Source organism: Neoarius graeffei, chromosome 3, assembly GCF_027579695.1.
Source record: "Neoarius graeffei isolate fNeoGra1 chromosome 3, fNeoGra1.pri, whole genome shotgun sequence".
Taxonomy (NCBI): domain Eukaryota; kingdom Metazoa; phylum Chordata; class Actinopteri; order Siluriformes; family Ariidae; genus Neoarius; species Neoarius graeffei.
This window is the reverse complement of record NC_083571.1, coordinates 93,630,143-93,644,639: the sequence shown is the minus strand read 5'-3', so window position 1 is coordinate 93,644,639 and position 14,497 is coordinate 93,630,143. Positions and strand designations below refer to the sequence as shown.

General features: G+C 40.9%; 1 protein-coding gene across 1 annotated transcript in view; it reads right to left on the bottom strand.

The window, feature by feature from the left end:
• The window catches only part of znf513a (zinc finger protein 513a), a 47,987-nt gene extending 34,777 nt beyond the window's left edge, over positions 1-13,210 (bottom strand). The window contains exons 1-3 of the mRNA XM_060917659.1: positions 13,024-13,210; positions 12,436-12,540; positions 10,178-10,309 (exon numbers count right to left, since the gene is read on the bottom strand). Coding sequence (XP_060773642.1) covers positions 10,178-10,309; positions 12,436-12,475 — 172 coding nt within the window. The 5' untranslated portion in view covers positions 12,476-12,540; positions 13,024-13,210. The remainder of the gene's footprint in view (positions 1-10,177; positions 10,310-12,435; positions 12,541-13,023) is intronic.
• Between the last annotated feature and the right edge of the window lie 1,287 nt (positions 13,211-14,497).

Sequence of the window (14,497 nt, the reverse complement as noted above, 5' to 3'; positions counted from 1 at the left end):
CAACACCAAACATGTTAACAACATACAAGTGGATTTGTTTCCTCCGATGGCCACTGGCATCAGGACACTGCTATATTTGGACATCTGACTCCTGGTGCCTATACTAAGGAGCAGGCCATCTGGAACATGTCCACTGTTCTCTCTCACATTGTGGTGTTGATACTCACAGAGAAGAGTTCCAAAGCAGGTCACACCGTTCACTGACATGAGGCTACATACACTAAAAATGATAATCATTCCATGACCCCAATGTGTAGTTATGGTTTCCTAAGGGTAGTATCTCGCTGGGCTGCGACAGCCTGCGACTAGTTGGAGACACAACAATATGCAAATTAGCGACTCACTTGGAATCACACTGAATTGATATTCGCATATTTTACCGCAATTGTTGTGTCTCCAACTAGTCGCAGGCTGTCACAGCCCGGCTTTCCCTCAGCAGGCAGGAAAGTAGAGGAAGCCTCACGGAAACTGACTTGAGAAGGGTTCGCGACGGCTTTGCGACACCAGCGACGCATTTGTGGCTATTTTGAGAGAAATTTTGGCGCACGAATTTTTTGAACATGTTCAAAATTTCAGCGACGAAGGAGCGACACTTTGCGACTCATGCGAGGAAACTGAGAAGCCCCGCGAATGTTTCAAGACACTTTTGAAACTCTCTCGCGAATGACGTTCGCAATTTGTCGCAAGCTGTCGCAGCCCAGTGAGATACTGGCTTAACAGATATATGGTATCGGCAATCTGCTGAAGAGGGACTCATGAAAGCAGACATATTCAGTGAACCCCAGTTCTGGATGTGGGTTATCAGCGTTCAACTGGACCCCAAAATGCATTGGATCATTGGTGGCTCAGAGTGTTCCGAGTCTTCTGAGGCCATAACCCTCTTCTTTTCCCAGTGTGTGGGATTAACCAACTATTCCACAGAGTTCTAACTGTGACTCTGAGATTGCCAGCAAGACTCTGGTTACCACTGCTGTCTTCACTAGTTGCTGGAACACGCCTGCAGCTTCTTCCCTGACCAGATTTGCTATCCCAAATGGATGGTGAGATTTGAGACACTCATCCAGGCTGCCTCCACCTATGACCCCTCAGACTGAATCACCAGTTTAGAACCATGATCTACCGTAGAAGTCCAGTGCTGTATCCAAAATCACTCACTATATAGTGGACTATATAGTGAGTTCGCCATTTTGTAGTGCTGTCCGAACGTACAGTGAGAATTATTACATCCTATATAGTGGACTCATAGTATCCCACAATGCATCATAAAAGTCAAATACAGAATTAATTCACTGCAGATATTTAAGGGCAATTCCATGTAAATGTCAACCTCACCATGCAAAAATAAAGCAACATGTAATACATCAAAACCACTCCCAGAGATATCACCTAGGCCTGTATTTTACAGATGTGAACAAGCTGAACCAATTTGTAACCAACCTAATGTGTCACTGTCAGTCTTTCTTTCTTATAATGTAAAACCCAAGCTAAAATCAACTTTGATCATGTACAATTCTATATTATTGCCACAAGCCACAGAAATGTATGCTAAAATCCACAAAACAGCAAAACAATAGCCATCCTAAATATTATTTAAGAACTTTGATAGTTTTAGCTGATATTTAGAGAGTTTTTCAAAGGGTTATGGTGGTTAAATTGCTGATTTTCTAAACATATGCCATGTCTATTTCAGACGCGTCACATCCATAACGGAATTTCGTCACATCCATAACGCTGACTTTTCCTTCCGAAACTCTGCATGAAATACAAAATATTTTAAACAAAGATTTTTTAATATTCACCTTGGACCCCTCTATCAAACGGATATCTCCATTTCGACATTAGGTTTACAATTTCACAGAGTTTGATAAAAATGTACAGTCACCCAAGAAAAATGATACTTTTTCTGTCACGTCCATAACGCATCTTTTATTGGCGTTTTCTGGCATGCCCTAGATGTACTATGGGAATTGTTCTTGTTCTATCACTTCTCCAGTATGGTACAGCCTTAAAATATGCAACACCTGTTTAAATACTGGGAGACAATAAAACATGCACTGGGTCATTTGTTGCCATTTTGAGTTCAAGTGTCACGTCCATAACGCTGGAATTGCTCTTAACATGAACAACATACAGGTTAAACAGGATATAGATAGACCTAGTTAATTTGCACTAGCAGTGGTAGCACGAATTGTTACTCTCAGGATCTTCCTACTTCATTATTATTATTACTTTTTAGGACGTTATTTCTCCTTCAGTTGTCAACCAATCATCACTAAATTTCACATGAACACCTCTGGGATGAATTATGTTGCGATGACTTTTGGTGCTGATCCGGATCACGGATCTGGGCTGATCTATGAAAAACAGGATTTTTTTCCCCAAGCACTTACACAGTGTCTTGCAAAAAGTATTCATCCCCTTTGATGTTTGTCTTGTCACATTACAAGCTGGAATTAAAATGGATTTTTTGGGGGGTTAGCACCATTTGATTTACACAACATGTCTACCACTTTAAAGGTGAAAACTGTTTTATTGTAACACAAACAATAAATTGAAAAAAACATCTGGAGTGTGCATAGGTATCCCCCCCCCCAAAAGTCGATACTTTTTAGAGCCACCTTTTTGCTGCAATTACAGCTACAAGTCTCTTGGGGGGTGTCTCTATTAGCTTAGCACATCTAGCCACTGAGATGTTTGCCCATTCCTCAAGGCAAAACTGCTCCAACTCCTTCAAGTTAGATGGGTTGCGTTGGTGTACAGCAATCAAGTTATGCCACAGATTTTCAATTGGATCGAGGTTTTGACTAGGCCATTCAAAGACATTTAAATGTCTCCCTTTAAACCACTCCAGTGGAGCTTTAGCAGTATGTTTAGGGTCATTGTCCTGCTGGAATGCGAACCTTCGTCCCAGTTTCAAACCTCTGGCTGACTCAAACAGGTTTTCCTCCAGAAGTGCCCTGTATTTAGTACCATCCATCTTTCCTTCAGTCCTGACCAGCTTTCCTGCCCCTGCAGATGTAAAATATCCCCACAGCATGATGCTGCCACCACCATGCTTCACTGTAGGAATGGTGTTGGGTTTGCACCACACATGGCATTTCCCATGATGGCCAAAAAGATCAATTTTAGTCTTATTCAACCACAGAATCTTCTTCCATGTGTTTGGGGAGTCAGCCATGTGCTATTGGGCAAACTCCAAATGTGTTTTCTTAAGCAATGACTTTTTTCCTGGCCACTCTTTCATAAAGCCCCGCTCTGTGGAATGTACGGCTTAAAGTGGTCCTATAAATAGATACTCCCATCTCCTCTGTGGATCTTTGCAGCTCCTTCAGTGTTATCTTTGGTGTCTTTGTTGCATCCCTGATTAATGCCCTCCTTGCCTGGTCTGTGAGTTTTAGTAGGCGGCCTTCTTGTCAGGTTTGTAGTGGTGACATATTCTTTCCATTTTACTATAATGGATTTAATGGTGCTCCGTGGGATATTCAAAGTTTGGGATATTTTTTATAACCCAACCCTGATCTATACTTCTCCACAACTTTGTCTCTGACCTGTTTGGAGGCTCCTTGGTTTTCATGTTGCTTGCTTACTAGTGTTGCAGAGTCAGGGTCCTTCCAGAACAGGCTGATTTATACAGACATCATGTGACACTTTGACAAACACAGGTGAATCTTAATCAACTAATTACGTGACTTATGAAGTGAATTGGTTGAACCAGCTCTTATTTAGGCGTTTCCTACAAAAGGGGGTGAATACCTATGCACACTCCCATGGGTACAAGTTTTCCGGCATGTGCCGGAAGCTCCATTTTTTTCAGTTCTGAAAAAGTCATTTTTCCAAATCGTGTAAATCCGTTGAGATTTTCGGGGGGGGGGGGGGGGGGGTTAATAGGGGCGGCCCTCTCACTGTCTCACTCTCAGCGTATTACCAGGTTACCACAGTACAGTCTCTGCCCGAGACAAATCTTTTCATCTCGTCTTCGCCACAAACCTCATTCAATTTATATGCCACTCACCGACGAGCGGTCCTGACTAGCCCGTTGTTTCACGGTGTTATGTATGTGTGATATCATGTTTCACGCACGTAGCACGTTGTTCGACCAAATCAGCACAGCTATTCCAGTGTATACCGTATATTGTAAAAAAAAAAAGGTATCACAGCAAAAGCATATTAAAAATGGTTGTTTCAACATTTAAATTAGTAGTTGCTAGATGTTTTGAAATATCAAGCCTTGTACTTGAAATATTATTTCAGATGAATTGATGAAATGTATTAAACATTTGATGTGAATATGCAAATCATATAACTATTAATATATATAAATGCTTGCATGAGATTGCATGAGAGACAACCATTTTAACTTGTAATTTAAATTACTTTTCGAGCCCTAAGGGGGGGCTCACCTCCCTTTGTAACCCCCCCTGCATGGCTATGCCATGCACGTCTGACCTTGTCAGACTTTTCAGGTTTTTGAAAATTTTATACTTGCACCCATGCACTCCAGATTTCTGTTTTTTTTTCATCTTAATTATTGCTCGTGTCAGAATAAAACAATTTGCACCTTTAAAAAGTTGTAGGCATGTTGTGTAAATGAAATGGTGCTCACCCTCCAAAAATCCATTTTAATTCCAGCTTGTAATGCAACAAAACAGGGCAAACACCAAGGGGGGATGAATATTTTTGCAAGACACTGTAACTGTCAATTTTCATGATTTTTTTCAATCAGTTTCTTATTTTGTTCAGGGCAGCAGGGCACAACTTTTCCTCACCAAGTTCTGGATCTACAGGGTATGGTGACCAGATGTCCTGGTTTGTAACAGCAAGTGCAAAATTACTGTGACTTTAGTCACAGTCTCCATTTAGTTGCATTTTATTAATTCAGTAAATGGAATACTAGAGCAGAGAGACATCACCAAGACAAGTTTTCTTAATTCTTAGTACAGCTTGTTAAACATAAGTTCTAATCATTAACAATTCAAATACTTTAGAAATTACAATCGCCATCAACTTTAATGGAAAAGTCTCTTTCTCTCCCTGTTAAGAGTCTGAGCTAAGCCATATGGTGGCACTGCAATGCGAAAACCTTTTTCCCCCATTCGTAAGTGCTGAGGCATGAACTATTTTTTACACAAAATGTTGGTAACCGACACATAAACATACAGATGTCGGTCTCCTTAAAACTGAAGTTATGCAGTTGGCTAAAAATGTGATGTTGGTCACAAACTAAATGGATTAAAAACAACAAAACTTGGCCACATGGTTGTCAAATACAACCCCAAATCAGAAAATGTTGAAATTAAAATGGAAAACAATGATTTGTAATTGACCTGTATTTGCATTCAGTGCAACACAACAGCATATTATCTAATGTTTTAATTAATGAATTTTATTTATTTATTTTTTTCAAAATAAAACATATTTCAACTGATTCTTGCAACACATTAAAAAAAAAAAAAAAAAGTTTAACACGGTAAAGCATTTATTATTTTGTAATGTTGCCATTCCTTCTCATCTCATCATCTCTAGCCGCTTTATCCTGTTCTACAGGGTCGCAGGCAAGCTGGAGCCTATCCCAGCTGACTACGGGCGAAAGGCGGGGTACACCCTGGACAAGTCGCCAGGTCATCACAGGGCTGACACATAGACACAGACAACCATTCACACTCACATTCACACCTACGGTCAATTTAGGCTACATCCACACGACAACGGCAACGAGATGTTATTTAAAAATATATCGCGTCCAAATGGGCAACAATCAGTAAAATATCAGGTCCATATGGCAACGCAACGCTTGCTGAAAACAATGCAATACACAACACTTAAAAGATGTTTAGGGACTGAAGACACCAAGTGATGAAGGGTCTGTGTTATTTTGTCCCATTCTTCCTGCATAAAAGGTCTTAAAGGAACAGTCCACCGTACTTCCATAATGAAATATGCTCTTATCTGAATTGAGACGAGCTGCTCCGTACCTCTCCGAGCTTTGCGCGACCTCCCAGTCAGTCAGACGCGCTGTCACTCCTGTTAGCAATGTAGCTAGGCTCAGTATGGCCAATGGTATTTTTTGGGGCTGTAGTTAGATGCGACCAAACTCTTCCACGTTTTTCCTGTTTACATAGGTTTATATGACCAGTGATATGAAACAAGTTCAGTTACACAAATTGAAACGTAGAGATGACGTAATGACAGGCATGCTAACACCTTCTGCGCGCTTCGACAGCGCATTGATACGGAGCTCAGATATCAATGCGCTGCCGAAGCGCGCAGAAGGTGTTAGTACGCCTGTCATTATAGTGCGGACTTTCCATAGCATAGAAAATCGCTACGTTTCAATTTGTGTAACTGAACTTGTTTCATATCACTGGTCATATAAACCTATGTAAACAGGAAAAACGCGGAAGAGTTTGGTCGCATCTAACTACAGCCCCAAAAAATACCATTGGCCATACTGAGCCTAGCTACATTGCTAACAGGAGTGACAGCGCGTCTGACTGACTGGGAGGTCGCGCAAAGCTCGGAGAGGTACGGAGCAGCTCGTCTCAATTCAGATAAGAGCATATTTCATTATGGAAGTACGGTGGACTGTTCCTTTAATGTATCCAACAGTACAGAGTCACTTTTTTTTTTTCACAATTCCTCACACATTCTCTATTGGGGACAGAGGAGATAGGCGCCCTCTTCTTCCACAGCCCTGCCTTTGTACTGCGTGCAGAATGTGGTTTTGCGTTGTCTTGTGGAAATCTCCCTGGAAAAGATATCGTCTTGAAGGCAGCACATGTTGCTCCAAAATGTCAGTGTACTTTTCTGCATTAATGCTGCCATCACAGAAGTGTAAATAACCTTTGCAAATGGCACTGATACAACCCCCATACCATGGCTTTTGGACTTGCTGCTGGTGACAGTTTGGATGGTTCTGTTCGTCTTTGGTCCGGAGCACACGGCGTCCATTTCTTCCAAAAAAAGATCTGGAATATGGATTCGTCTGACCACGATACGCATTTCCACTGTGTGATGATCCATCCCAGATGCCTCCGAGCCCAGCGAAGTTGACGGTGCTTCTGGACACAGTTAATATAAGGCTGCCTTTTTGCACAAAGTTTTCACTGGCATTTGTGGATGCAACTCTGTAATGTAGTGCTTGATAAAGGTTTGCCAAAGCAATTCTGAGCCCATGACGTTGTATCAGCTAAAGATGAATGACAGTTCTTGATGCAGTACCATCTGAGGGATCAGGGATCACAGGTGTTCAGCTTAGGCTTGCGCCCTTGCCCTTTACGCACCAAAATTCCTCCAGATTCCTTAAATTGTTTACTGATTTTATGCACCACAGAGAGTGAAATATCCAAATCCCTTCCAATCATTCTTCCCGGAAAATTGTTTTTCAACACTTCAATAATTTTCTCACACATTTGTTGACAAACTAGAGATCCTCAGCCCGTCTTTGCTCCTCAAAGACTAGGCCTTTTCCCGGATACTGATTTTGTACCAAATCATGATTACAATCAATTGTTGACATCACATCATTATTTAATTGTTTTACCTCATGACTAGCCCTCAATTGCCCCATCCCAATTGTTTGGAATGTCTTGCAGGCCTGAAACCCAAGAATGGATGTATATTAACAAATGAAATGAAGTTGACCAGACAAAACATGAAATATCTTGGGTTTATGCTGTGTGCAATGGAATACAAGTCAAAGTAAATTTTGAAAAATTACTGCTCTTTTTTTTTTTGCATTTTCCATAATGTCCCAACTTTTTCTGAGATTAGGGGTTAAAGAAACAACTGAAGTAACATCCAAACTTACATATTTGCTTAAGTCATGGCGCTTCCACACTGGGACACAAGTGTATTGGACGGATCAAAATGAACAAGCAAAATGCAATAGCATTTCCCTTGAACAGTTTGAGTGTTCAAATTTTGCTGAACTAGCTGCAAACTAGTTCCAGAACATCAGGAACCTCAATTTTCAGTAGTAGTAATAAAATAATAATAATAATAATAATAATAATAAAAAATTGGGCGGCACGGTGGTGTAGTGGTTAGCGCTGTCGCCTCACAGCAAGAAGGTCCGGGTTCGAGCCCCGTGGCCGGCGAGGGCCTTTCTGTGCGGAGTTTGCATGTTCTCCCCGTGTCCGCGTGGGTTTCCTCCGGGTGCTCCGGTTTCCCCCACAGTCCAAAGACATGCAGGTTAGGTTAACTGGTGACTCTAAGGCCCTGTCCACACGGCAACGGATTCAGGTGACTCCGATACAATTGCTTATCGTTTAGGCCTGGCGTCCACACGGCACCGGCGTTTTGGGTGCCCAAAACGCAATCTTTTTGAGAACGGGTTCCAGAGTGGAAAGATCTGGCAACGTTGCCGTTGTGAAGTCGTCTGGATGAGTAGAACGGATTTGTTTACGATGACGTCACAACCACATGACTGTGAGTGCTTCACGCCGGGTAGAAGTGTAACGAATATCACCAGGAAAAAGCCTTACAGAGCACTAGTGAAAGTGAAACACGAGCTTGGATATTATTATTATTATGTTCAGTGTTAGTTCACAGTAGTAATGCAAGAAGCAGAATAGTGACAGTAATAGTGAAGCAAAAACATGCAATTGTACAAACACTGCAGCTCTACAGCAAAATATTCATTTATGAAATGGTCTGATTCTTCACACCAGTAGTGCCAATGATCTTCTCATTGCGATGCGAGTTGTCAACAAATCCTATAACTTGGTTCATGAAACGCGCTTACAAAATATTTTCACTGTGAATATTTATTGTGTAATGGTGCAAAGTGAGAGAGAGAGAGAGAATAGCACGTAGGGCAGAGTCAATCCCGCCAGCAAAAACAGCGAAAAAAAAGGAGCGATCTCACCTCTTCAGATGATGGTTCAAGTCCGACAATACATTCCTCAAAAAGGGCGTAGAGGAGCAAATTAATCCATCAACGTAGCATTCAATTTATTCCGGACCATTAAAGACGCCGCCTTCCGCGTAGAATCGTACGTCATCCTCGCCGCCATATTGGATAGGTCAAAGCGGAGAATAAAGATTAGCTGCGTTTAACTGTACCAACAGGTTTACCGTCCAAACGAGATCGCATGGGATTACCTTTCACAGGTGAGAAACAACAAATTATTCCATCAACGTGTAGTATTCAATTTATTCCGGACCATTAAAAGACACCGCCTTCCGCGTAGAATCATGCGTCATCCTTGCCGCCATATTGGAAAGGTCAAAGCGGAGAATAAAGATTAGCTGCGTTTAACTGTACCAGCAGGTTTACCGTCCAAACGAGATCACATGGGATTACCTTTCACAGGTGAGACTGGAAAAATACTTTTCATTGTATTTGGTCATTATAATGTAATTTTCCGAACAGATTTTCCTGACTTTGTGGCTAATATGAAGTCTCGCGCATAATAGTTTATGCGCATGCGTGCTTACTTCTTCCATTGTTCTCGTGTCTCCGAAGGGACCATCTTACAGCGCCCCTAGAGGTGTGGCATGTGTATTGCATCATTTTCAGCAAGCGTTGCGTTGTCATATGGACCTGATATCTTACTGATCGTTGCCCATTTGGACGCGATATATTTTTAAATAACATCTCGTTGCCGTTGTCGTGTGGATGTAGCCTAAATTGACCGTAGGTGTGAATGTGAGTGTGAATGGTTGTCTGTGTCTATGTGTCAGCCCTGTGATGACCTGGCGACTTGTCCAGGGTGTACCCCGCCTTTCGCCCGTAGTCAGCTGGGATAGGCTCCAGCTTGCCTGCGACCCTGTAGAAGGATAAAGTGGCTAGAGATAATGAGATGAGATAATAAATTAGTAATCATAAAATTTAAATCATCATAAATGTGAACCTGACCTTACTTACCACTGTATATAAAAAGTAATACAAATAAAATTAGTCACCAAACATAATATATATGTGTTTACTGTAGCATAGTGAAGGGTTACAGCCTTTGGGAATAATTGATAACCAAAATAACAGGTATATAAAACTTAGAATTACCCCCAAGCATTATCACACAAAAGAAGCTAATAAAAGAAATGTTTTTCAGTCCCCATAGCGCAACATGTAATAAATAGAGAAATGGAAAATTAGCAACTGGTCGAAACAGATACCAACACGTGCAAAACTACATATTTAGTTTGCTATGCCGGAGCTGAGCCCATCGCTCACCTGAAAACTTCTCCAGACTTAAGATTTTTCCGTTATCAGCATCTGAGAAGTCAAGGTCTTGGCCCAGAAGAAAGTCACTCTCAAAAGTAAGGGTTGTTGAAGGATTAATGCTTATGCCATCTTCAGAATCCACTAAAAATCAGCACAGAAGGATTTATAGAGTTACACAATGATATTGACAGTGGTCACATCATGAGACAGGCCTGGATGTTATACTCACAAGGACTTTCATCTAAGATGATGTGTTTTCGATTTCAGAGTTTTCACTCTAGAAGAACTGTTTAGATCTAACTGCACGGCTTGAATAAATTAGAAAAAAAAAATTTCAACAGTTTCATTCTAGGGCTCTTTTTTTTCCTTCTTTTTTTAAAGTAACTAACATTTTGCTGCCATCTGCTGGACATAGTATCAGGAGTTCAAACATGGGGTTAAAAAAAAAAAAAAGCCAAATGCACCTGATAAAATATGAATAAAACATGTTATGAAATGCAAATACAGACTTGTGTTTGGATTGTAAAACAAGTATTTTGGAAATTACTTCCCCCCCCACACACACAAAAAGTAATGAACAATAAGAAATATGAAAAAATATATTTTGACTAATTTGATTTAATTATTTAAAGATTTAAAATATATTTACATAATTATACATATTCATTCACCTATCTGTTATTCCACAAAATCGAGTCGTACATGAGCGGATAGCCGACAAGGCGCAAAGCACCAAGTTGGCTATAAACCATGTACCTCAAGATTGACCGGAATAACAGTTTTATTATATCCACATTCACTGGATTTTGACAAATGGAACATTTTTTGCAAATTCGATCAATAAAAACTTTATACAAAACATTTGACAAAATCATTTCCGCTTAGAATGTAAACAATCCGGCGAAATGACGAGCAATTTGTGAAAAATCCTATAATAATAATAATAATAATTCTAGGGCGGCACGGTGGTGTAGTGGTTAGCACTGTCGCCTCACAGCAAGAAGGTCCGGGTTCGAGCCCCGTGGCCGACGAGGGCCTTTCTGTGTGGAGTTTGCATGTTCTCCCCGTGTCCGCGTGGGTTTCCTCCGGGTGCTCCGGTTTCCCCCACAGTCCAAAGACATGCAGGTTAGGTTAACTGGTGACTCTAAATTGACCGTAGGTGTGAATGGTTGTCTGTGTCTATGTGTCAGCCCTGTGATGACCTGGCGACTCGTCCAGGGTGTACCCCGCCTTTCGCCCGTAGTCAGCTGGGATAGGCTCCAGCTTGCCTGCGACCCTGTAGAACAGGATAAAGCGGCTAGAGATAATGAGATGATAATTATTGAAAAAAATAAATACATTTTGCGGCTTTGTTTTCAAGTAGTTTTTATTTCGTCCTCGGTTGGTTCAGCAACACGTGCCGCCATTTTGTTTTTCTCTACTCATGGTATATGAGCTGATAGCCTGGTAGTAGAGTCGCCAATCAGAGCGCACGATTTCTCATATCCAGTGAATGTGGATAGAATATACACTAGCGTTCAAAAGTTTGGGGTCACCCAGTCAATTTTGTGTTTTCCATGAAAAGTCACACTTTTATTTACCACCATAAGTTGTAAAATGAATAGAAAATATAGTCGAGACATTTTTCTGGCCATTTTGAGCATTTAATTGACCCCACAAAATAATGTGATGCTCCAGAAACTCAATCTGCTCAAAGGAAGGTCAGTTTTATAGCTTCTCTAAAGAGCTCAACTGTTTTCAGCTGTGCTAACATGATTGTACAAGGGTTTTCTAATCATCCATTAGCCTTCTGAGGCAATGAGCAAACACATTGTACCATTAGAACACTGGAGTGAGAGTTGCTGGAAATGGGCCTCTATACACCTATGGAGATATTGCACCAAAAACCAGACATTTGCAGCTAGAATAGTCATTTACCACATTAGCAATGTATAGAGTGGATTTCTGATTAGTTTAAAGTGATCTTCATTGAAAAGAACAGTGCTTTTCTTTCAAAAATAAGGACATTTCAAAGTGACCCCAAACTTTTGAACGGTAGTGTATATATAACAATTTTGAAGTTTAATGTAGTTTTATTGATAGCCTTTAATCTACAAGGCCAGTGAATATTCCACTAGTAATATGTAAGTGCTCTATATCAGGCATATTGATCTACTGATGACAGCTATTTTAAGCTTATTTCTTTCAAGAAAAGATATGGGTATAGGTTAAAACTGCTTGCTTATATATTAATTATTATTTATTACACACACATACACACCACTTACATTTTACAGGTTGTGGATTCTGTTGTTTTCTTCTTGGCATCTTCCAGCCAGCCTTTCTTGATTTGTAGCTTCTACCACAAGCTGGCTATAATCAGCTCATTCTTCCTAACAAACACAAACAGTGCAGCAGTAAAGCACTGTTTCATTAAGCACTGCAGTAAAGCTGTCTGTCTGTCTGTCTGTCTGTCTCTCTCTCTCACACACACACACACACACCAGCTGCTTGTTGTGTCAGAAGCACAATTAAAAACACTAGCACATTTTCATTGCACTCGCTGTCAAACTGTTAGCTTATGAAGCTAATAATGTCACAGGATCCCAAAACCACCTCATCTACATGATGCACTTTATCACTTGGATTCTGAACAAATAATAATAATTTAAAAAAAAAAAAACTATTTTACTTTCCACCCCCACAAACTGCACATTCAAAACAACATAAAGATTTTACTACAACACAAATGAAAGTCACATCGCTAGCTCGCCCCAAAGCTGACAGACATTTCCACATCTCAACCTAGCCAAAGATGTAAATGAATATTTAGCTAGCTAAAACATGCTAACATGATTTCATCAATATTATTCTACCTTCTGCTTTCCCTTTAACCATCAGATATCGTTTCGCAGGCGAGTAAAATGGCGTTGTGTCAGAGGATGTTAAAATGAGCTGTCCGCCATGCCACATCACGTCAGCCACGAAGAAAGGCAATTAATGCTCTTTTTTTCATAACTTAATTGATTTCTAGATTGCCATTGTATACATTTTCTTCCGGAATTTTACGTGTATCCGCTTCCGGAAGTTACGACAGAATGTAGTTTTCTTACCGCTGGGATTTGTAGTCATATCCGGAGACTATCGCCATGGAGACTGCAAGTTGGAAAAGGAACAAGAATATGATGTTACTGCGACAACTTTGTGTTGTGAAAGTTGTGGGAAATTTTTCTCATCTCATCTCATTATCTCTAGCCGCTTTATCCTTCTACAGGGTCGCAGGCAAGCTGGAGCCTATCCCAGCTGACTACGGGCGAAAGGCGGGGTACACCCTGGACAAGTCACCAGGTCATCACAGGGCTGACACATAGACACAGACAACCATTCACACTCACATTCACACCTACGGTCAATTTAGAGTCACCAGTTAACCTAACCTGCATGTCTTTGGACTGTGGGGGAAACCGGAGCACCCGGAGGAAACCCACGCAGACACGGGGAGAACATGCAAACTCCACACAGAAAGGCCTTCGTCGGCCACGGGGCTCGAACCCGGACCTTCTTGCTGTGAGGCAACAGCGCTAAACACTACACCACCGTGCCGCCCATGGGAAATTTTTATATAAAAAAATTAAAACCACGACTGAGAGTTTGACTTTGCAAATGTGATTTTCTTCCTGTAACAACAACAACAACAACAACAACTTTACTGATTATTTAATATGATGTATTCATCATTTGGGGGCATGGAAGGACTCCCTAAAGTGAATGACGCATGAAATGGAATGACGAATGACAGGTAGTAAATTTGAACAATAAATGGTCCCTTGTCATTCAGATTCTTACAAATGGAATAACGATTGAAATCTTTAGTTTTAGACCTCCCTAGGATAAGATAAGTGGGTGCTTGGTGGGATATCAGCTTTTACAAATGGAATGACAGGGTTTCTATATGTATTGACGTACTTTGAGCTAATGTGGTCAGTGATATCACCTTTTACAAATGGAATGATAAGGTTTCTAGGTGGAATGACATACTTTGAGGCAATGTTATCAGTGATATCAAGTTAACAAATGGAATGACATTGTTTCTAGGGTTAGGGTTAGGGTTAAGGCCCGGTCCCACTGGCCGATGGACACAAAACGTATGCAAAAAGGACACAGCGGACGAGCAAAATTTCGGGGGTGGCGCTATCCGTTTTCATCCGCTCCAGAAATGGACAAAATTTGCGAAAATTTGCGAAAACAGAACGGAAAAGAACGGACGTGGGTAGTATATAGCGGGGATGTTAAACGCATGTTCATAGGAAGCCAAGCGGATGGAAGTGGATGACAGCTCCGAAGGGGTTA